Source organism: Bubalus kerabau, chromosome 2, assembly GCF_029407905.1.
Source record: "Bubalus kerabau isolate K-KA32 ecotype Philippines breed swamp buffalo chromosome 2, PCC_UOA_SB_1v2, whole genome shotgun sequence".
Lineage (NCBI taxonomy): Eukaryota > Metazoa > Chordata > Mammalia > Artiodactyla > Bovidae > Bubalus > Bubalus kerabau.
In genome coordinates, this window is record NC_073625.1 from 105,167,260 (window position 1) to 105,183,472 (window position 16,213).

At 43.3% G+C, this 16,213-nt stretch overlaps 1 protein-coding gene across 3 annotated transcripts in view; it reads right to left on the bottom strand.

Moving 5' to 3' along the window:
• DRD3 (dopamine receptor D3) overlaps nt 1-16,213 on the bottom strand; it is a 45,781-nt gene that overhangs the window by 5,656 nt on the left and 23,912 nt on the right. For 2 of the 3 annotated variants that reach the window (XM_055570276.1, XM_055570277.1), the window contains exons 3-5: nt 14,658-14,800; nt 2,604-2,800; nt 1,462-1,539 (exon numbers count right to left, since the gene is read on the bottom strand). In XM_055570276.1, coding sequence (XP_055426251.1) covers nt 1,462-1,539; nt 2,604-2,800; nt 14,658-14,800 — 418 coding nt within the window. The remainder of the gene's footprint in view (nt 1-1,461; nt 1,540-2,603; nt 2,801-14,657; nt 14,801-16,213) is intronic. The other variant, XM_055570275.1, reaches the window with a different exon arrangement.

The following is a 16,213-nucleotide window of genomic DNA, read 5'->3' on the forward strand; positions in this document are numbered from 1 at the left end:
GCTTATTTAACTTATATGCAGAGTACATCATGAGAAATGCTGGACTGGATGAAGCACAAGCTGGAATAAAGATTTCCAGGAGAAATATCAATCACCTCAGATATGCAGATGACACCACCCTTATGGCAGAAAGTGAAGAAGAACTAAAGAGCCTCTTGATGAAAGTGAAAGAGGAGAGTGAAAAAGTTGGCTTAAAACTCAAAATTCAGAAAACTAAGATCATGGCATCTGGTCCCATCACTTCATGGCAAATAGACGGAGAAACTGTAAACGGTGAGAGACTTTATTTTTTTGGGCTCCAAAATCACTACAGATGGTGACTGCAGCCATGAAATTAAAAGACGCTTGCTCCTTGGAAGAAAAGTTATGACCAACGTAGAAAGCATATTAAAAAGCAGAGACATTACTTTGCCAACAAACATCCATCTAGTCAAGGCTATGGTTTTTCCAGCAGTCATGTATGGATGAAGAAAGCTGAGCACTGAAGAACTGATGCTTTTGAACTGTAGTGTTGCAGAAGACTCTTGAGACTTCTTGGACTGCAAGGAGATCCAACCAGTCCATCTTAAAGGCAATCAGTCCTGAATATTCATTGGAAGGACTGATGTTGAAACTGAAACTCCAATACTTTGGCCACCTGATGCAAAGAACTGACTCATTTGAAAAGACCCTGATCCTGGGAAAGATTGAAGGCGGGAGGAGAAGGAGACAACAGAGGATGAGATGGTTGGATGGCATCACTGACTCAATGGACATGAGTTTGAGTAAAGTCTGGGAGTTGGTGATAGACAGGGAAGCCTGGCATGCTGCGGTTGGTTCGTGGGGTTGCAAAGAGTTGGACACAACTGAGAGACTGAACTATACAGAAATTAAACAAGGCTCTGTCATTCATCATGATGGGTTTTTGAAGCTTTATTCCTAATATTTACTTAACTGTGGAGTTCAGGGAGAGGGATACTGGTCTTTTATCTAACACTTTTAGGCTCCATTTGGCACTTGGCTTGCTTGGGGAGTCAGGGCTGGTTTGAATGGGAAGGATAAGAATTAGGGCAACTATGAAAATGTCTTGGTTTTCCCCATATTTGATGGCAATTGGGCACACGAAATTCTCCCATTAGCCTCCTTTTTCTACCTTTCTTGGCTCTGTGCATGTCTGTTTTCGTGATGTCCTTTCCCTCTAATGCAGGTGGCTCTGGATAGTAAGCTTCACAACACGTCCAAGAGTCACTGGCTCCAGTCATTGGGATCTATCCCAAGAGTCACATGCTTCTGGAATATCACTTGATAATGCCTATTTTGAAGCTCAAATTAGATAGGTTCTCAGGTTCATTATTTATCATAAATCCAAGTAGGAAACTGGGGCCAAATTCATTTTGGGGTGGAAGTGGAATTGAGTCAAGCCATTGTCTTGAGAAAGGGTCTCTTATTCTTTTACTACAAGCAAAGGCTTGGCTTACTTACCATTTTCCCTGTGGCATCTGATGGAAATCTGGCCCTTATTGAAAACTGCCGAATGGGGTGCAACCGTAGACAGGAAGACTAGGGTGGGTTGAAGGAGAAACAGTTGTGTGTTAAGCTCTATATAGTTGGGTGATACAGGTGACGCTATATGAATACAATGTGTTCATATCCTCAGTCTTGGGTCCTGACCTCCTATTTCATGGGGGCTAATATTCTTGTTCCACCCAAGCTTTGGGACTTTCAGTTTGAGATTATGATTCTCACTCAAGTCATTACAGGTTGATCTAGATGTCCAGTTTGGACCTACCTTCAAGATCACACTCAGTTCTTACTCTATGAAGCCCTTTCCTGAGCATATTGACTTTATCTTCTCATAACCTCTCCAGCATTTAATATTTATGTGCTTAGTTGTCTTCATCTCACTTTGGCAAACATTCCATTCAGTTTTGGGCTGCTGATTAACTTTGGGTGTAGGTGTGTTTTATTTGCTTATCTAAGGTTTTAAACTCCATGAAGGTAGAGGCTGTAGAATATCCCTGCTGTCTCTTGCTTAGCAGTTGCAAGTGATAGGTATGTATCCATTCATGCTTCAAATGAATACACTTGAACCATGTACTAGGCACTGGAATAAGCAGAATTTACAGCCCAAGCAATTGGAATATTTCAATAAACTTCCTTTTCAGAGCCTCAAAAGACCTAATAAAATGTGCCATCAGCATCCCATTCCACCAGCTGGTTAGTGCCTTGACACAGAGGCAGATCTAGAAAGGAAAAGAAATTTCAACAGACCCCTAGTGATTCTTGATGTGAATGGTCTGGCCAAAAAGTCATTCCTGGAAACCCAGCAGCAGTGAATGGTAAAGCTGCTACACTGAAACTTCACACCTGTGTGATATCTGAACAGCCCTCTCATTGAGGGCAATGAGAGACTTTGAAAGGAAGCAGAACAAGCCCAGAAAGGGTGCTCTAGGGAAGACTATCAATGCACTGTTGAGATTGGATTTCCTCCAAGGCCTAGCCAATATCTGCAGGTTAAAAGGTGGCAGATGTATGTCCTTGATGGGCAGAACAGGCAAAAGCATGCACTGCTGGACACAAGGCTAGGAGACCGTGTCTTCCCTCTGCCGCTCCAGGATGCTCACCTGTTGGGGGAAGCCGGGTCTGACACTGAGGCACTGACTGTTCTGTCGAGTGAGGATCCGCTTCCGTCTCCTCTGTCTCAACACCACGTAGATCCTGGCATAGACGAGGACAGTCACTCCAAAGGGCAGGTAGAAGGACACCACTGAAGAGTAGAGGACAAAGTCAGGGTTGGAGATGGAGCAGATGCTGGGGTCTCCTGTGAGTGAGAGAAGTGGAGAAAGCAAAGTCGTTGGCCAAGTACGGGATTCAGTGGTGAGCACAGAATAGGCCCCACATCACGTGTGGTGTCTCCACGATCACGCCCACAATAGACGTCTGATAAGTGCAGGGGCCGGTCCTGTCTCCTCCTCCGCATGTCCCAGTTTACATGCTGCCTCCTCTGAGAAGGCTGCCTGCCTCGAGTTTCTCAGTCAGAAGCAACCCTTCCTTCCTTTGTGCCCCACAGTCTTTTATTGTCATCACTTTTGTGTAATTAGCACTCATGGCCTGATTGTTAAGCTGTGGGGGAGGCTGTTCCATCCCAGACACCCACATTGTCCACTTGTCCTCCATAGGAGGTCTAATTCATCTTTTTTTCATATATTTATTTTTTAATTGGAGGGAAATTGCTTGACAATGTTGTGTTGGTTTCTGCTGTACAACAACGCAAATCAGCCGTGATTATATTAATACAAGTATCCCCTTCCTCTTAAGCCTACCTCCCATCCCCCCATCACACCCCTCTGCTCCCTGTGTTATATACCAACTTCTCACCAGCTATCTGTTTTACACTTGGTAGTGTATATATGTCGATGCTACTTTCTCTGTTCATCCTACTCTTTCCTTTCCCAACTGTGTCCACAAGTCTCTTCTATATATCTGTGTCTCCGTTCCTTCCCTGCAAATAGGCCCATCAATACTATTTTTCTAGATTCCATAGACATGTGTTGAGTTCAGTTCAGTTCTGTCGTTTAGTCATGTCTGACTCTGCGACCCCGTGAACTGCAGTACACCAGGCCACCCTGTCCATCACCAACTCCTGGAGTCCACCCAAACCCATGTACATCGATTCGGTGATGCCATTCAACCATCTCATCCTCCATCATCCCCTTCACCTCCTGCCCTCAATCTTTCCCAGCATCAGGGTCTTTTCCAATGAGTCAGCTCTTCGCATCAGGTGGCCAAAGTATTGCAGTTTCAGCTTTAGCATCAGTCCTACCAATGAACACCCAGGACTGATCTCCCTTAGGATGGACTGGTTGGATCTCCTTGCAGTTCAAGGGACTCTCAAGAGTCTTTTCCAACACCACAGTTTAAAACCATCAATTCTTCAGCACTCAGCTTTCTTTATAGTCCAAAGAAACTTTATAGACCATGTATGGTCTCACATCCATACATGACCACTGGAAAAACCATAGCCTTGGCTAGACAGACCTTTGTTGACAAAGTAATGTCTCCGCTTTTTAATATGCTGTCTAGGTTGGTCATAACTTTCCTTCCAAGGAGTAAGCGTCTTTTAATTTCATGGCTGCAGTCACCATCTGTAGTGATTTTGGAGCCCAGAAAAATAAAGTCAGCCACTGTTTCCACTGTTTCCCTATCTATTTGCCATAAAGTGATGGGACCAGATGCCATGATCTTAGGTTTCTGAATGTTGAGATTTAAGCTAACTTTTTCACTCTCCTATTTCACTTTCATCAAGAGACTCTTTAGTTCTTCTTCACTTTCTGCCATAAGGGTGGTGTCATCTGCATATCTGAGGTTATTGATATTTCTCCCAGCAATCTGGATTCCAGCTTGTGTTTCATCCAGCCCAGCATTTCTCATGATGTACTCTGCATCATGAGATAAGCAGGGTGACAATATACAGCCTGGATGTACTCCTTTTCCTATTTGGAACCAGTCTGTTGTTCCATGTCCAGTTCTAACTGTTGCTTCCTGACCTGCATACAGATTTCTCAAGAGGCAGGTCAGGTGGTCTGGTATTCCCATCTCTTTCACAATTTTCCACAGTTTCTTGTGATCCACACAGTCATAGGCTTTGGCATAGTCAATAAAGCAGAAATAGATGTTTTTCTGGAACTCTCTTGCTTTTTTGATGGTCCAGTGGATATTGGCAATTTGATCTCTGGTTCCTCTGCCTTTTCTAAAACCAGCTTGAACATCTGGAAGTTCACGGTTCACATATTGCTGAAGCCTTGCTTGGAGAATTTTGAGCATTACTTTACTAGCGTGTGAAATGAGTGCAATTGTGAGGTAGTTTGAACATTCTTTGGCATTGTCTTTCTTTGGGATTGGAATGAAAACTGACCTTTTCCAGTCCTGTGGCCACTGCTGAGTTTTCCAAATTTGCTGGCATATTGAGTGTAGCACTTTCACAGCATCATCTTTTAGGATTTGAAATAGCTCAACTGGAATTCCATCACTTCCACTAGCTTTGTTCGTAGTGATGCTTCCTAAGGCCCACTTGACTTCAGATTCCAGGATGTCTGGCTCTAGGTGAGTGATCACACTCATCAAGTTTATCTGGGTTGTGAAGATCTTTTTTGTACAGTTCTTCTGTGTATTCTTGCCACCTCTTCTTAATATCTTCTGCTTCTGTTAGGTCCCTACCATTTCTGTCCTTTATTGAGCCCATCTTTGCATGAAATGTTCCCTTTGTATCTCTAATTATCTTGAAGAGATCTCTAGTCTTTTCCATTCTATTGTTTTCCCCTATTTCTTTGCATTGATCACTGAGGAAGTCTTTCTTATCTCTCCTTGCTATTCTTTGGAACTCTGCATTCAAATGGGTATATCTTTCCTTTTCTCCTTTGCTTTTTGCTTCCCTTCTTTTCACAGGTATTTGTAAGGCCTCCTCAGACAGCCATTTTGCTTTTTTGCATTTCTTTTTCTTGGGGATGGTCTTGATTCCTATCTCCTGTACAATGTTATGGACCTCCGTCCATAGTTCATCAGGCACTCTGTCTGTCAGATCTAGTCCCTTAAATCTATTTCTCACTTCCACTGGATAGTCATAAGGGATTTGATTTAGGTCATACCTGAATGGTGTAGTGGTTTTCTCCACTTTCTTCAATTTCAGTCTGAATTTGGCAATAAGGAGTTCATGGTCTGAGCCACAGTCAGCTCCTGGTCTTGTTTTTGTTGACTGTATAGAGCTTCTCCATCTTTGGCTGCAAAGAATATAATCAATCTGATTTCGGTGTTGACCATCTGGTAATGTCCATGTGTAGAGTCTTCTCTTGTGTTGTTGAAAGAGGGTGTTTGCTATGACCAGTGCATTATCTTGGCAGAACTCTATTAGCCTTTGCCCTGCTTCATTCTGTACTCCAAGGCCAGATTTGCCTGTTACTCCAGGTGTTTCTTGACTTCCTACTTTTGCATTCCAGTCCCCTATAATGAAAAGGACATCTTTTTTGGGTGCTAGTTCTAGAAAGTCTTGTAGGTCTTCATAGAACTGTTCACCTTCAGCTTCTTCAGCGTTACTGGTCGGGGCATAGACTTGGATTACTGTGATATTGAATGTGTTAATATACAATATATGTTCCTCTCTTTCTGGTAGACTTCACTCTGTATAACAGGTTCTAGGTTCATCCACCTCATAGAACTGACTCAAATTTGTTCTTTTTCGTGGCCGAATAATATTCCATTGTGTAGATGTACCACATCTTTATCCGTTCGTCTGCTGATGAACATCTAGGTTGCTTCCATGTGCTAGCTATTGTAAATAGTGGTGCTATGAACATTGGGGTACATGTGTCTTTTTCAATTATGATTTTCTCAGGGTATATGCCCAGTAGTGGGATTGTTGGGATAGTTCACTTCCCAGGTGGCTTGGGTGGTAAAGAATCTGCCTGCAGTTCAGGAGACTCAAGTTTAATCCCTGGGTGGGAAGATCTCCTGGAGAAGGGAACAGCTACCCACTCCAGTATTCTTCCCTGAATAATTCCATGAACAGAGGCGCCTGGCAGGCTACAGTCCATGGGATCACAAAGAGTCAGACACAAATGAGTGACTAATGTTTCATTTTCGTGGTAGTTTTATTCCTAGTTTTTTAAGGAATCTCCATACTGTTCTCCATAGTGGCTGTATCAATTTACACAGATGGCCAATAAACACATGAAAAGATGTTCAACATCACTAAATATTGGAGAAATGCAAATCTAATTCATCTTTGTGTTGCTCACAGTTCACTTAAAAAGAAAATTTACTGATGATTACATGCCAGACACCACTCTACACTGGGGCTACAAAGATGAGTAAGACTCAGTGTCTACCCTTGAAGGAGCTCACAGTCTAGACAGATAGAAAATCCTTTCTGTATCTGTGCTAAGTGTCACAGAGGGACGTGGCCTGGGAGGCTGGGTGGAGTGTCACGGAGTAACAGAACAGAGGCTCCCAGGAGGGATGCAGCCCCTGCAAAAAGGCCTGCTGGTGTGGAGGCCATCAAAGGAGCATTAAATGCAATGAGAGAAAGGAGGAAGGCTTCCATGCTGAGAATGCCAGGTCTCCATGTTTGAATCAAGTGTGGGGCAGGTGGTGGCTGAATACAGGCAAGTTTATTTTTCAGGAAATCCCTGTTCTGCTCAAAGGTACAATGGCAAAAGAGCCAGTAAACATATTGCCATCATGGACAATGTGAATTGAGGCACATCCTTATCCTTGCTTTACGTCCTGAAATGCTCCTGGGCCTCCTCTCTAGGAGGGCCCTGCAACTTTGGCTTCATTAGCAGATGTTGAGATTCCTCCAATAGCCAGAGTGAGACCTGGTGCTTGCGCCGCCTTGGAAAAGAAAAGGGAAGAAAACTAATATCTTCTGGGTGATTCCAAGGGCTTTATACACATTGTCTTACCTAATCATTGTGGCAAAATGATGTAAGCAGGTGCCGTTACTGTCTCTATTCTCAGATGAGCTGACGAAGGCTCAGAGAGATTCAGTAAGTGGCCCAACATCACATAGTCTGAAAGGGGTGGAGCCCAGATTCCTCCAGTCATTCTGATCCCAAAGCCAATGTTCTTTCTAGGATTTTAACTCTCCGCTTCCCTCTACCACTGGCACACAACAAACTCGCACTTTGTCCCGTCATCAACAGGTGTTGGCACATCCAGTCAATCTTAATGAAGAGGTGGGGATTCTCCAGTCCACAGTCTGGCCTCAGAAGATGTAGCCTCGGGTGTGAACTGATGAGAAAGGGCCTTGGACCCCATTCTGCTTCCTGGTCTTTGGATGTAGGCAGAGCCCAGGCAGCTTGAGGTGGGAGACCCAGGTCTCCACTTACTAACTATCTGACCTTGGGTTTATTACTTAACTATGCCAAACCCCGGGCTTCCCTTGTGACTCAGCTTGTAAAGAATCTGCCTGCAATGCGGGAGACCTGGGTTTGATCCCTGGGTTGGGAAGATCCCCTGGAGAAGGGAAAGACTACCCAGTCCAGTATTCTGGCCTGGAGAATTCCATGGACTGTATAGTCTATGGGTTCACTTTCACTTTCATGCCAAACCCTCAGTTTCATTATCTGTGAAAGAAAGACAAAAATCCTGTCTCATGTAGAGGTTGTGAGACTAAATGGCAGCTATTATTATTATTAATATCATTCACTATTATTTATTATATACCTCTTCTGAGCTTTTTGAGCTTGAAAGGGAAGGTATCACTTGGAATGAAAATTTGGAGAGAGGCTTGTATGGAACAGAATTTGTAGAGGAGAGAAGGGAGCAACAGGTAAGAATTAAAACAGACCAAACTGAATGTGTTTGGTGCTCAGTGAGGCATCTTAATGACAATACTGCCACCAGAACCTTCATGAGCCACTCCAAATTCTCTGATTCTCTGAGGAGGGGGAAAAATTCAAGGAAAATTAATGTCCTCTCACCAAAGCCTGTATCTTCGTCCTTTAGGAAATGGCTTATAAGACTCTGAACAGTGATTACCATATTGACATTTCTGGTCATCTGGGGAAATGGGGTTGGGGGTAGGGAGAGGGTGGCGCCTGGTGGTCTTTCTGAGTCCGTAAGGAGCCATGCTGGCAGTGACCAGCCTGCCCCTGCCATCAGCGCCCTTGTCAGTGACTGACATGTCTCCTCGGATGAGGAGGCACCTCGGCACGTCTGTAGTGAGAGGGGGTCAGAGGGTGGCAGAGTCACTTTCCTCCTGTTCATCTGGTTGCCATCCTTGGTGTGCTGGGTCTCCATGGGTCTCCCCAGCTAGACCTTCTCCCCTTCTTTACCTTCCCCTGGGTTCTGGGAGGCTGACCTCTACTTCATACATTAACTACAACGTTTAAAAGCCCAGGAGCAAAAGTAGGTACAGCATGCTTCCATTTGTGTAAAAATGGACACACATACATTCATGTATGCATGCACGGGTATGTGTGTGTATGCACTTGTTTCAAGTCTTATCTTTTAAGAAGATTGGTGTTTGCTTCTAGGGGATGGGGGCTGACAGTCAAGGGTAGAAGGGAGACATACATGCTTTTACCTGTAAGTATACGTGTGTGTGTATATATCGCTACATTTATGTTTTGCCATATGCAAGCATTTTCCATTCAAAATATTGAGAGCATATGTATGAGAAACAGAGAGTGAAGAGAGAGCAGAGAAAGCACATAGTTATTTTGGGGTCACTGAGCAATGAAGACACCCCCTGAGCCTGTCCTTCCTTCCCTAAGAACCTGCTGCCTGAGCTTAGACAGAGTTTTGAAGCCTCTCCCACAATTTCTCCACACTATGTGGCTGGTGAGGCCTGTCAGCAGGCAGAGTGACATTGGAGAAGGATGGGCAGTGAGCTGGGCCCTGCCTCAGCCTCCTCCAGGCCAGGCCTGGGAGCGCATCCTGTGGGCAGGGCGGAGTGAAGCGCCTCGCACAGTGGTGCAGCTCTGCAAGCTTCTCTCTGCTGAGTCCCAAGGAGGTGGTGAGAGCAGGGAGCCCCCCAAGAGCTAGGCTTCCCCAGGAGACGTGGTGCCTCGTCTTGATTATTTAACTGAAACAATACTGTGCTGTCAGCACGAGTTATTGAATGATGAATCAATGAGCAACGTGTACAGAGGAGCATTTTCCCTAAGAACATCAGCAGTCATGAGCCGAAGCCTAATAAGGAAGGCCGGGAAGTTACTAAGCCAACTGATTTCAACAGCTAAGGGGCGAAGAATGATGGCGAGGACTCACCCACTGATTCATTCAACACAAGTTTATGGAGCCCCTGCTGTATTCAAGGGCTTCTCTGGTGGCTCAGCTGGTAAAGAATCTGCCTGCAATGTGGGAGACCTGAGTTCGATCCCTGGGTTGGGAAGATCCCCTGGAGAAGGGAAAGGCTACCCATTCCAGTACTCTGGCCTGGAGAATTCCATGGGCTGCATAGTCCATGGGGTTGCAAAGAGTCAGACACACTGTATTCAAGGCACTGCACTCAGTGGTAAACAACATCTTTTGTGGGCTAGGCTGTGAACTTAAGTTCCATGGTGATGTGAATGGCAAAGTCAAAAGCAAGTTGAGTTGAGAGATTCATGAATTTCCAACTCATTGGAGGATTTGTCCTCAATTTGTTTACAAAGACAGGAGATCCTGATGAATTTGATTGAAGATGAGCCTAGTATTCTCTTAACTTTGTGCTTCTCAATCAACCACCCTCTGCCCCATATCCAGTGTTCTGAAAGCCAGGTAAGGCATTCTATTGCTAAAATCTAGAGTTGTTTTTTTTTAAAGCCACACTGTGAGGGTTTCCCTGGTGGCTCCGAAGAGTCCACCTGCAATGCAGGAGACCTGGGTTCAATCCCTGGGTTGGAAAGATCTCCTGGAGGAAGGAATGGCAATCCACTCCTGTATTCTTGCCTGGAGAATTCCATGGACAGAGAAGCTGGTTGGCTACAGTCCATGGGGTCACACAAAGTCATGCACAACTGAGTGGCTAATACACACATATACACGTGTGGCACATGGGATCTCACTTCCCTGACCAGGCAGCGAACCCACCCTCTAGTAGTGAAAGTGCGGATTCTATTGCTAAACTATAAACAGCCCTCCTCTATTTCCTTGTTTCAAAAAAATTCAAGAAAATTAAGTAAGTTGGTAGGACTTTCTTTAAAGTTTTTTGCACTTGAAAGTTTCTTAAATTCTGGTCACCGGCTATTGTTTATCCATTCTGGAATTTTAAATAACTCAATAGCTGTCTGATTTAGCAGAAATGTAAATCCTAGTTATTTTTCTGACCTGTGCAATGGAAGGATCAGGGATCTTTAGGGTTTTCTCTAGCACTAGCTCTCCACCCTCCATTGCCTTAGGGGCTGGATGCTGTGATATTTGACTCCTGACTGCTAAATCTCTGCTGGGACCTGAGGCAACACAGGTCGACCAGGCCCCACAGCCTTGGAACTCTGCAACCCATGGTCCTGCCTTATGTGTGCATCCAGAAATGCATGTCACCCTTCTCAGGCAATAAGAGCAATTCCAGGAAGGAAGAAACTGCAGTTCAACTTTGTTCTACCTCAGTCCCTAGGGTCGCAAAGAGTCGGACACGACTGAGTGACTGAACTGAACTGATGATGTTCTCTGACAATTCACAATCCTACATGGCAGCCCATTTCATTAAAAGAAGAGGTCTGGGGGACTTCCTTGGTGGTCCAGGGGTTAAGCATCTACCTTGCAATTCAGGGGATGCGGGTTTGATCCTTGGTCAGGGAACTAAGATCCCCCACATACCTCAGAGCAACTAAGCGGGCCCATGGGCTCTGGAGCCCCTGAGCCACAACTGGAGAGTCTGGGTATCGCAATGAAAGACCCCTCAGGAGGTAGCAAAGATCCCTTGTGCTGCAGCTAAGACCCGACGCAGCCAAATATGTAAATTAATTAATTTAGGAAAAGAAAAATTAAAAAAAAGAAGAGCTCTGGCAGAAGGTTGTGTTTTGTGCTGCATTTAGTAGAAGTCCAGTGACTTCCACTATCTGGTGTTGGCGGTATACTGCCCCTTTCTCCTCTGCTTCTCACAGGAGGAGGAGTAAGAAAAAATGGCGGAGAAGTCATTTCTATTGGGGTTTCAATATAACTCGGGAACTTCCTTATAGATGCAATATATCACTATATCAATAGCGAAGTTATGCTGTGAAGGCTAGACGAGGCAGAGGAGGACGGCTGGGCTTCTCTGCCTTGAGTCCTGCTCACAAGTTCTCTAACCGATGTTCTAGAATGGGACGACTAGGCTCCTCTCTGACCACCAGCAGAGCTACCACTGTTTAGATTTCCCTTGGAGCAAGGGCATAGTTATATTTTGAAGCAGAGGAACTTTTTCTAATACATAATAATAATAATAACAATAACACTGGCTAATATCTATTGGGCTTTTATAATGGCCCAGAGACTTTAACACAATATGTGAATAAGTGGAGAGCTTATTATAGTCTGGACTTCCCTGGTGGCTCAGCTGGTAAAGAATCTGCCTGCAATGCGGGAGACCTGGGTTCCATCCCTGGGTTGGGAAGATCCCCTGGAGAAGGGAACAGCTACTCACTCCAGTATTCTGGCTGGGAGAATTCCATGGACTGTGTAGTCCATGGGGTTGCAAAGAGTCAGACACGACTGAGTGACTTTCACTTTCACTTACTGTAGTCTAATGAATACATTTAAAAGAAAAAGAGAAAGAGATGAGAGAGAAGCAAGCCTATACGTGCTAAGTCACAAGTCTTTTCTGCCTTCTCAATTCTATATTTGAAAATTCTTTTGGAAAGTTTTATTTCTGGAACAATTATGATCTCACTGGTGGCAACAAGACTGCAATTAGCTCATCATTCTTCTTCACTTTGCATGTTGACATTAACTGGGAACCCTGTCTAATGTCAGATTTTGAGACTGCCACCTGTGTGTGTGTGTGTGTGTGTGTGTGTGTGAGAGCAGGAGTAAGACTGCCCCTGCCAGCCTCCAAGAATGAGTAAGAGGAATAACTCTGCCCAGCAAATGTTGCTGGGGGTTTGCTGCTGGTCCATTTTGCAGATTCCAACTTAGAAGGCATTTTCTCTTTTTGAAAAAGTGTTTATTTATTTGGCTGTGTTGGGTCTTAGTTGTGGCATGAGAATTCTTAGTTATGGCATGTAGGATCTAGTTCCCTGACCAGGGATCGAACCCAGGCTCCTGCATTAGAGCACAGTCTTAGCTATTGGACCAGGGAAGTCCAGAATGCATTTTCTTATAGAAACATGGATATAAAGGGTGGCTTAGTTATCAGACTAACACCCAGAGCACATTTAGACTCTTTGAAATGGTATTTGAGTGCCAGAGTCAACCTCTATTGTTATGTTAGAGAATGTTGCCTTGGTGTGTGTGTGTGCACATGCACGTTTGTGTATATAATGTGTCATTGGTAAGTGGTAATGGGCAACAGTAAAAAGTAATGCAAGGATGATAACAACATCATATTTTAGGAGCACCCTGAATTGACCGGGCACATCTTCATTGGATAACTTCTCAATTTAACCTCTAATATGGCAGAGAAACAAGCCTCACCTTGAGCAGAGGATATGTGCTTGGCATGTCTATGTATGTTATCCCAATTTAATCTTCACTTAATTGTAAAAAAAAGCTCCATGAAGGAGGTGGAGTGAAGTGAAGGCATATATAGGCTTAGATTCTAGAGTCAATGAAAATTATAGAGTCAAAATTCACCCTGAATCACATATAAAAATATACATGGTTTGATTACAACCCTGAACAGTAATAAGTAAAGACATATGACACATGCAGGAATATGTCATCTTTTATAAAGAGTTCAACATAACATGTAATTTTAGAGATAAAGTTGCTGCACTTATTTGCAGGAGGCCATATATAAAAAGAAATGCTGAAAACTTCCTAACTGAATACACAGACCTAGTCCAAATATTTGATTTTGTTCGTTTATGCTCTACTATATTATTACTCCAAATCTGTCGATGAGGAAGCTTAACTTAGAAAAGTTAAGTAACTTGTTCAAACAGACACAGCTGTTAAGTAGTAGAATTGAAGTTTGCATCTAGGTTTTTCTGACTCCAGGACCTCTGCCTTCCTAAATGTATTCTGACTTCTAAATAATTGACCAGCAAATGACTCTTTGAAGACTATATATAAGTTAAGATTTACCTGAATTTATATGTAATATGTTACATATATCTGTACACATAAGTACATAGCTATGTGACTTGTACATGTATACCAGAAATTCATAAAAATGGAACATAGTAGGAATTGAATGAACCAATTCAAGTGGACGAAGTAAGAAATCCAGATGAACACTAGAACAGGAGTTAAGTAGTTACCTCTTAGTGAATACTCAGTCTTTACTGTCAATGCCTATAACCTTACTATATGCGCTAACAATTTTCTTTCAAGACATGAAATTCCTGAGGCTGAAAGATGGTCACAGAATAGACATGGAAGGTACTGAAGCATGTGAGGTATAGATTTGGATCAGTATTGTATTTAAAGTCCTGGACATGTCAGAGAAACACATTTTTTATCCATTTGTCCATCCATCCATCCATCCTGCCAACCATCCATCCATCTGATAGAAGATGTACCATGTGCCAAGCACCATGGCCAAGAATTTCTGTGTCTTAAAAATATAAAATACATTCTCCGATAATTCACAAATGTATCCTAGTTCCCCATGTATGCTAGAAATGATTCTTATTGAGTAAAAAGCTAGAAATGTATACCCTGCTCAAGGGCTTTTATGATATGCTACTTTGCGTTGTAAATTCATTACAAATTATCATCTTTTCATTAACAAATCTCACCTGAATTATTCATATAGCATAGTTTTTTTAACTGGCATATTTCTTCAAATGAATACAATGGTATTTCTTTCAAAATAGGAGTAAGCCAGACTTCATTAATTGGGGCAGCATGTGGCTCCTGCACCATCAAGTGAAGAGATTTTGCTTTCTGTTTTATTTATAATCAATAGAGGCCACTGCTTTGCAAGCTATAGGATCCTCATTTGATTACAAAGTACACTGCCTTTGAGGTCAGACATTTCAGGGAGGAACAGCACTCACAGCCATTCGATGTGCTATGAATCACTTGGGTGTTGCAAGTGACGCTGTCATTGTTACCTGTGGTGTTGAAGCCAAAGAGGAGGGGGCAGGACACAGCAAAGGACAGCAGCCAGACAGCTGTGATCATAAGGGCCACACGTCGACAGGAGCTCTGTCCCGTGCCTTGCTGGTAGTGAACAGGCATGACCACAGCAGTGTACCTGTGAAAGGAAGGGGATAGAGAATAGATAGGATGAGAAGTGTCAAAAGACAGGTTGCAAAAGGTTACTAGATGAATAATCAGGTTGATACATGCTGTAGGAGAAAAATACTTTGGTTGGAGAAACTTAAGGGAGAAAAGGGTCTTTGAGTGAACACAGCAGAAAGGTTGAGATAAGGCAGATGAAGAACTCATTGAGGGAGGTGAGCAGAGACGGGGAGAAAGAGTGAAAAGCATAGCATAGTGACTCTGGGTTGTCAGCGAGCTTCTGATATATCCAAGAGGGTATCAGGAATGGCTGCTGGCCCAGCATATTCCAGCCTTGTATTCACAGACCCTGACACCCTTAAACCTGAAGACGCTAGGTGCTGGTTTGTGGGCCTTTATTTTCTTCCACAGTTTTCAGATAATGATGGAACTGTGCCCAAAGAGGATGTTTATCCCTGCTTGTATCCTAACATTAATTCTAACCCTTGCAGTGACAACTCTTCCAAGTAGCAGAGATTTTGTGAATAGAGATGAGTAATATCTAATGAAGGCTTATTTTAAAATCAACTTTTCATGCTGCCTTAGTCTTTTGGGGCTGCTCTATCCAAAATACCACTGGGTGACTTAAACAATAAATATTTATTTTTCACAGTCCAGGAGATTGGGAAGTCCAGGATTAATGTGCTGGTAGATTTGGTATCTGGTGTTAAACCCACTACTTGGTTGGTGGACAGCCATCTTCTTGCTGTGTTCTCTCATGGTGGGAGGGGTGAAGCGAGCTCTCTGGAGTCTCTTTTATAAGCGAAAATCCCATTAATGAGGGTGGATTCCTACTCAAAGGTTCCACTTCCTAGTACCATCAGAGTGGAGGTTAGGATTTTAATATATGAATTTGGGGGTGGGGGATGTAAACATTCAGTCTACAGCACACACTTTTACGTGGTCAAAGCTATTGTTTATTCTTGTTGGATATTGTCTTTTCTGTGGTATATCCACGCGTACATTTCCAGCTGCTTATTGGACTTACCTGCACCATTGTTCCATGGTTGTCCCAAACTCAAGCTATCTGAAGTAGATCTTTCTATTTTCCTACATCTCTTAATCTGGCTCCACTTCCTGCCTTTCTTCAAGACATCCACACCCAACACTCAGGCTTTTTGACATTTCTTTGGCCTTTCCATATCATTTGCTCACCCATTCATTTAACATTTCATTCATCCAGCATTTATTGGGTTCTTTACTATTATCCAGGCCTTATTCTGGAAATACCAAGATGTGCAAATGGGACAATGGTCTCTTTCCTTATTGAGCTTGGAGGTAAGTGGAGTGGATGGATGAAAAAAATGTTAATATAAAATGAAAACTATCATGAAAGAATTAAGCTGGGTGACATATTTAAGGGTAGCTGCTGCTGCTAAGTCACTTC